The 5,905-nt window shown below is 35.3% G+C and overlaps 1 protein-coding gene across 1 annotated transcript in view; it reads right to left on the bottom strand.

The window, feature by feature from the left end:
- Window positions 1-245: 245 nt before the first annotated feature.
- Window positions 246-5,905, bottom strand: part of ptr-18 (Patched-related protein 18) — a 12,615-nt gene continuing 6,955 nt past the window's right edge. Inside the window, exons 7-11 of the mRNA NM_064360.6 lie at window positions 5,431-5,540; window positions 3,820-4,611; window positions 1,432-1,795; window positions 1,177-1,380; window positions 246-785 (exon numbers count right to left, since the gene is read on the bottom strand). Coding sequence (NP_496761.3) covers window positions 513-785; window positions 1,177-1,380; window positions 1,432-1,795; window positions 3,820-4,611; window positions 5,431-5,540 — 1,743 coding nt within the window. The 3' untranslated portion in view covers window positions 246-512. The remainder of the gene's footprint in view (window positions 786-1,176; window positions 1,381-1,431; window positions 1,796-3,819; window positions 4,612-5,430; window positions 5,541-5,905) is intronic.

Raw genomic sequence — 5,905 nt, 5'->3', positions numbered from 1 at the left:
TCTCTGCCACATGTTCTACAGCAATTATATGTAGGTGCCAAACCTTTGTATATTTTACGTTTTAAAAGTATTGTCAGAGGGGATTATTTTTATTTTTTCTATTCATGCAAACCAGGGGTGTGCGGCAAATTGGCCAAATTTGCCAATTTTGCCGGTTGTTAAGCTCGACAAATTTGCCGAATTCGCCGCTCTCGGCAAATTTTGAGATTTGCCGCACACCCCCGACACAAACCTAATTTATAAAAAATAATTTATTCTCAATATCAAAAAAATTCTAGGCGTAGTAATAAAAAAAAACATATAGCACATTTGAATCAATCACTAACAAAACATCTAGCTTTTGAAAGTGGATCAGAAGAACCCGTAAAACTATCGATTGGAGCACTTGGGAGGGGAAAACAGGCAAAAAAAAACGGTATGGAACGTGAATTTCAACGGGAGAGTTCTGAAAACTGGGAGTTTGGGGGAAAAAAATTTAAAAAATAAATAAAAAATTACGGAAAACAAAAAAGTTAAGCCCGCTCAGCGCTCCGAACGGATTTTTCAACTGGTTCCTCTTTTGTTGTTTTCTCGTCTTCTTCATCTTCTTCTCCGTTCACTTTGATAACTTTTGGCTCTTCCTTCTTTGGAATCGGACCAGCTTCGTGCATTTGCAACGGAGCTACCTTTTTCTTTTGCGGACCTGATGTTTTTGTGAATGGGAGGGCTGAGAAGACGATCGGGAGCACGACAAGACCATGGAACATTCCTAGGAAGATTACCAACACGACGACTTTCACGAAGACCTGGAAATTTTTTGAGATTTTTTCGTTGTTTGGAACTTTGGGATCCCTTTAGAATTTTGTAGTTTACAGTTTTTGCAAGGAAGCTTGAGGTGGGCGGAAATTGCCGTTCGGCAAACCGTTTTGTCGACAAATTCGGCAAATCGGAAAAATGCCGGTTTGCCGATTTGCCGGAAATTTTCATTTTCGGCAAATTGCCAATTTGCCGAATATGTCTAGAGGGATTTTTTATAAGACGGAAACACTTAAAACTGTGTTTAATTTTGCCATTTGAAATAGAAATTCTCAAGTTTCCAAAAAAATAAGTGCAAAACCACAAGTTGGCGAAAATTTTCGGCAAATCGGCAATTTGCCGATTTGCCGATTTGCCGTCCACCCCTGCCTTGACTCTTACCTGAACCATGTAGGCATGAACCAGGGCAAGCACGGTAATTGCTAACATAGTAGAAGTTCCCGCTTGGAACATTGGCCAGGCGATTCCGGCAAGTGCATGCCGGATTCTTGCTCGCTTTGAGTGGAAGTCTCCCTTATAGTAGTGCCACGTAATATGTGCTACAAAGTCTACAGAGAAACCGATGGCCATGAGAAGTGTGGTCATCTGAAAATTTTTGGGATTATGTTTAAAGTTTTAACATTGAAAATTTCCTACCGAAATCGGATCCAGATCAATGTTCATATAGACCAGACATCCAAAAACTCCCAAGTTGATCGACAAAACTGCGGCTGTTGAAGTGACAATTGTCACTGGAGAAGGTGTGAACAAGGTTAAAATCATGATCATACAGATGAGAGCACAAAAAACTGTTGATTGAGTTACTGGAACAATAGTCAGAAGCTGATCGGAATACATGCTAAAGTCTTCGTAAATCGTCAGGTTCAAGTGCTGATACTCTGAAGCCATTTCTCGCCAGTTTTCTAGAAGAGCGAGCCGGTCGGACCAGGATACTGCATCATGGAATCCGGTAGAGAATACAAACTTTTGGAGGCAGGAAGGCTTCTCGGAAAGGCAATCTCTGGAATGGAATTGAGATTAAGAATGTTAATAATGTTTTGAGCAAATTTTCATGCAAGCATCTTGCGTAAAAGGCTTAATATTGAATTTGAATACGCGCGCGAGCAAGGGGTGCGTCGACCAATCAGCGACTTTAGCCACGAATTTGAAAAATCCTTGATTGGTCGGTCTTAATATTTGCGCGCTGATTTGAAATTTTCGAAAAAAGAAATGTTTTAGTTAAAACAATATTCAGATTATAATTACTGTTTCACCGACTGGCCCCGACTGGCGCACACTAATTTTTTTTAATTCTAAAGTGCTAAGCTTTCCGTGCAGTTACACCGTTTTATGGAGTTTTGTGGGCCTCCAAAAAAATTATAGTTTCCACATTTTTCTAGAAAGTTCTAGAATTTTTAAAATTTCCTGTAAAGTTCTAGAAAATTTCACATTTGCTTAGAAAGTTCGAGAATTTTAAAGAAGTTTTAGAAATTTCCAGTTTTCTCTAGAACGCTCTAGAATTTTTTGAAATTCCCTAAAAAACATCTAGAAAATTTCAAAATTTCCTAGAAAATTCTAGAAGTTTCCAGCCTTTTTCTAGGAAGTTTTGGAAAATTTAAGATTTTTCTAAAACGCCCTACAATTTTTTGAAAATTTCTAAAACATTCTAGAAAATTTCACTTTTTCCTAGAAAGTTCTAGAAGTTTTAAAATTTTCCAAGAAAATTCTCGACGTTTCCAAATAATTCTAGAAAGTTCTAAAAGTTTTCAGTTTTCTCTAGAACGCTTTAGAATTTTTTGAAATTCCCTAAAAAACATCTAGAAAATTTCAAAATTTCCAAGAAAATTCTAGAAGTTTCCAGCCTTTTTCTAGGAAGTTTTGGAAAATTTAAGATTTTTCTAAAACGCCCTACATTTTTTTGAAAATTTCTAAAACATTCTAGAAAATTTCACATTTTCCTAGAAAGTTCTAGAACTTTTAAAATTTCCTGTAAAGTTCTAGAAAATTTCACATAAGTTCTAGAATTTTAAAGAAGTTTTAGAAATTTCCAGTTTTCTCTAGAACGCTCTAGAATTTTTTGAAATTCCCTAAAAAACATCTAGAAAATTTCAAAATTTCCTAGAAAATTCTAGAAGTTTCCAGCCTTTTTCTAGGAAGTTTTGGAAAATTTAAGATTTTTCTAAAACGCCCTACAATTTTTTGAAAATTTCTAAAACATTCTAGAAAATTTCACATTTTCCTAGAAAGTTCTAGAATTTTTAAAATTTTCCAAGAAAGTTCTCGACGTTTCCAAATGATTCTAGAAAGTTCTAAAAGCTTCCAGTTTTCTCTAGAACGTTCTAGAATTTTTTGAAATTCCCTAAAAAACATCTAGAAAATTTCAAAATTTCCAAGAAAATTCTAGAAGTTTCCAGCCTTTTTCTAGGAAGTTTTGGAAAATTTAAGATTTTTCTAAAACGCCCTACATTTTTTTGAAAATTTCTAAAACATTCTAGAAAATTTCACATTTTCCTAGAAAGTTCTAGAACTTTTAAAATTTCCTGTAAAGTTCTAGAAAATTTCACATAAGTTCTAGAATTTTAAAGAAGTTTTAGAAATTTCCAGTTTTCTCTAGAACGCTCTAGAATTTTTTGAAATTCCCTAAAAAACATCTAGAAAATTTGAAAATTTCCTAGAAAATTCTAGAAGTTTCCAGCCTTTTTCTAAGAAGTTTTGGAAAATTTAAGATTTTTCTAAAACGCCCTACATTTTTTTGAAAATTTCTAAAACATTCTAGAAAATTTCACATTTTCCTAGAAAGTTCTAGAATTTTTAAAATTTTCCAAGAAAGTTCTCGACGTTTCCAAATGATTCTAGAAAGTTCTAAAAGCTTCCAGTTTTCTCTAGAACGTTCTAGAATTTTTTGAAATTCCCTAAAAAACATCTAGAAAATTCTAGAAGTTTCCAGTTTTTTTTTAGAAAATTTAGAATCTAGTTTCTAAATTTCTAATTTATGTACATCTATTTAGATTTCTAGAAAAGCTACAAAATTGAAAAAAAACTCACTGATGATTTCCCAAGTTCACAAAATGCGACCATCTTCTGAACTCTGTCAACTTGAAGAATTCTGGCAAATATCGATACTTGAACTCAATGGATCCATGCTCTTGCTCTCCAACATATGGTAAATATGGTAGCAACCACATATGGGTACTTGCAGCTCCAACACTGTTATTAGCAACTTCAAACCTTCTCAGAATCCTCATAATTTCCGGTACCGCATCAGGTTCACTCATATTTCCCGGATTATTCACAAACACTGCTACTTGGCCACCCTCTTTGAAAATCACATTTGTTTGCAATCGAACCAGTGGGAGAAGTGGCGAGTCGTCTAGGAAAAGCTTCTCGGAACTCAAGCCCACCGCGATTTCCATAACACCTCTTGCCATAAAGATCCAGTAAGTTATCATAATAGCTCCGATAAGGAACTTGCTCCATTTGGCCATTATAAAGTCAACCCAAAAGTCTAAAACTTTTCCAAGCACTCTGCTCACGATAGTTTCTTTCTTCTGTTTTCCAGTTGGCTCTTCTGGTAGTGGCACATCTTTCCACCATAAATACGCATTCTTTCGTTGTTCTTCACGCTCTCCACTGAGCACAAGGACAGCCGAAAAGAAGAAGATTTGATAAATGTAATCATAAATAACAGCAGTTGAAATGAAAACACAGAACGTGTAGATTGCCGGTGTTGGGGTGAAGATTCCAATTGCAAAGGAGAGCAAGTTGGTCAGAGAAGTGATCGAGATGGATGGTCCAGCATCGGCAAGTGTTTCAGCCATACGGTCGCGCACTGAGTGCCTGGAAGTAATTTTTGTAATGAATTCTAGCTTATCTAGGTGGTTCAGCAGACTTTTGGCAACCTAGTATTGTTTCAGATAAACAACTTTCACAGTATGACCTTTTGGAATTCTGTAATCCCAGTCAAAGGTTCACATCAGGAGTGTGCGGCAAATTTTAAAATTTTCCGAGCTCGGCGAATTCGGCAAATTCGATAAATTTGCCGTGCTTAACAAACTCTGAAAAATCAAAAGTTTAGTCAAAATTGCATTGTCAAATTTTTGATGTGTGCCGCAAATTTCGAAATCTGGCGAGCTCCGCAAATTCGGCAAATCGACTTTTTTGAAATTTCCCGTGCTCGACAAATTCGGCAAATTTGCCGTGCTTAATAAGCTCCGAAAAATGTGATTTAAAAAAAAATGTTTTTTGGAGCACCAAAAACTACTGAATTTTTAACACATATCTGGTTTCTGAATAAGCTCCTAAATGAGCTGTTTGCTTAAGCATCAAAACAACTCAATTTTATGTCCTTTTACCAAATTTTTTTGGGACAAAATCAATAGTTTTGGTCAATATTGTACTGTCAAATTTTTGATGTGTGCGGCGAATTTCGAAATCTGGCGAGCTCCGCAAATTCGGCAAATCGACTTTTTTGAAATTTGCCGACCTATGCAACTTCGGCAAATCTGCCGAGTTTGGTAAACGACAAATTCGGCAAATTTGCCGCACACTCCTGGTTCAGAGAAAGGAACGTCAACCTATAGCATAGTGTGCTCAACTTTTCAAGAACAAGAAAAATAATTTAAAATTTCTGTAATTCTGCAACAAGAAAAAACTCACTTGTAAGGGGTTCGGTGCCATGCGTGAATAAAAATGAACACGTCATCTACCCCGATCGACAAAATTAAGAAGGGAACAACTGTGACAATTGGCAAGTATTCGAATCCCATCTAAAAAATTATTTGACATTATCAAGCTCAATAAGAAGTGCTCAAAAACTAAAAGGTGGAGTTGCGCCAGTAGGGCTTTTGTCTAAATGCACTTATAATGATCTAAAATAACCGAATATCATAATAAAACAATCCAAAAAAATTTAAATTTTTCATAATTTTACCCGGACAAAGTTTAGGAAAATTGCCAAAATTATGAAAAATATGAGCTTCTGGTAAAATCCAAAGCAATGTCGCATGTTCCGACACTTATAATATTTCAATACAAATATTTAAATCAAAATTAAAGTATTGAAAAATGTAGGAAAACATTTTTTTTTTCGGTTGACTTCAAAAATTATGAGTGGCAAAACTGAGTAATTGTC

The sequence above is a fragment of the Caenorhabditis elegans genome, chromosome II, assembly GCF_000002985.6.
Source record: "Caenorhabditis elegans chromosome II".
Classification (NCBI taxonomy): Eukaryota; Metazoa; Nematoda; class Chromadorea; order Rhabditida; family Rhabditidae; genus Caenorhabditis; species Caenorhabditis elegans.
Note: the sequence above shows the minus strand (reverse complement) of the source record. Positions and strands in the feature narration are given on the sequence as shown.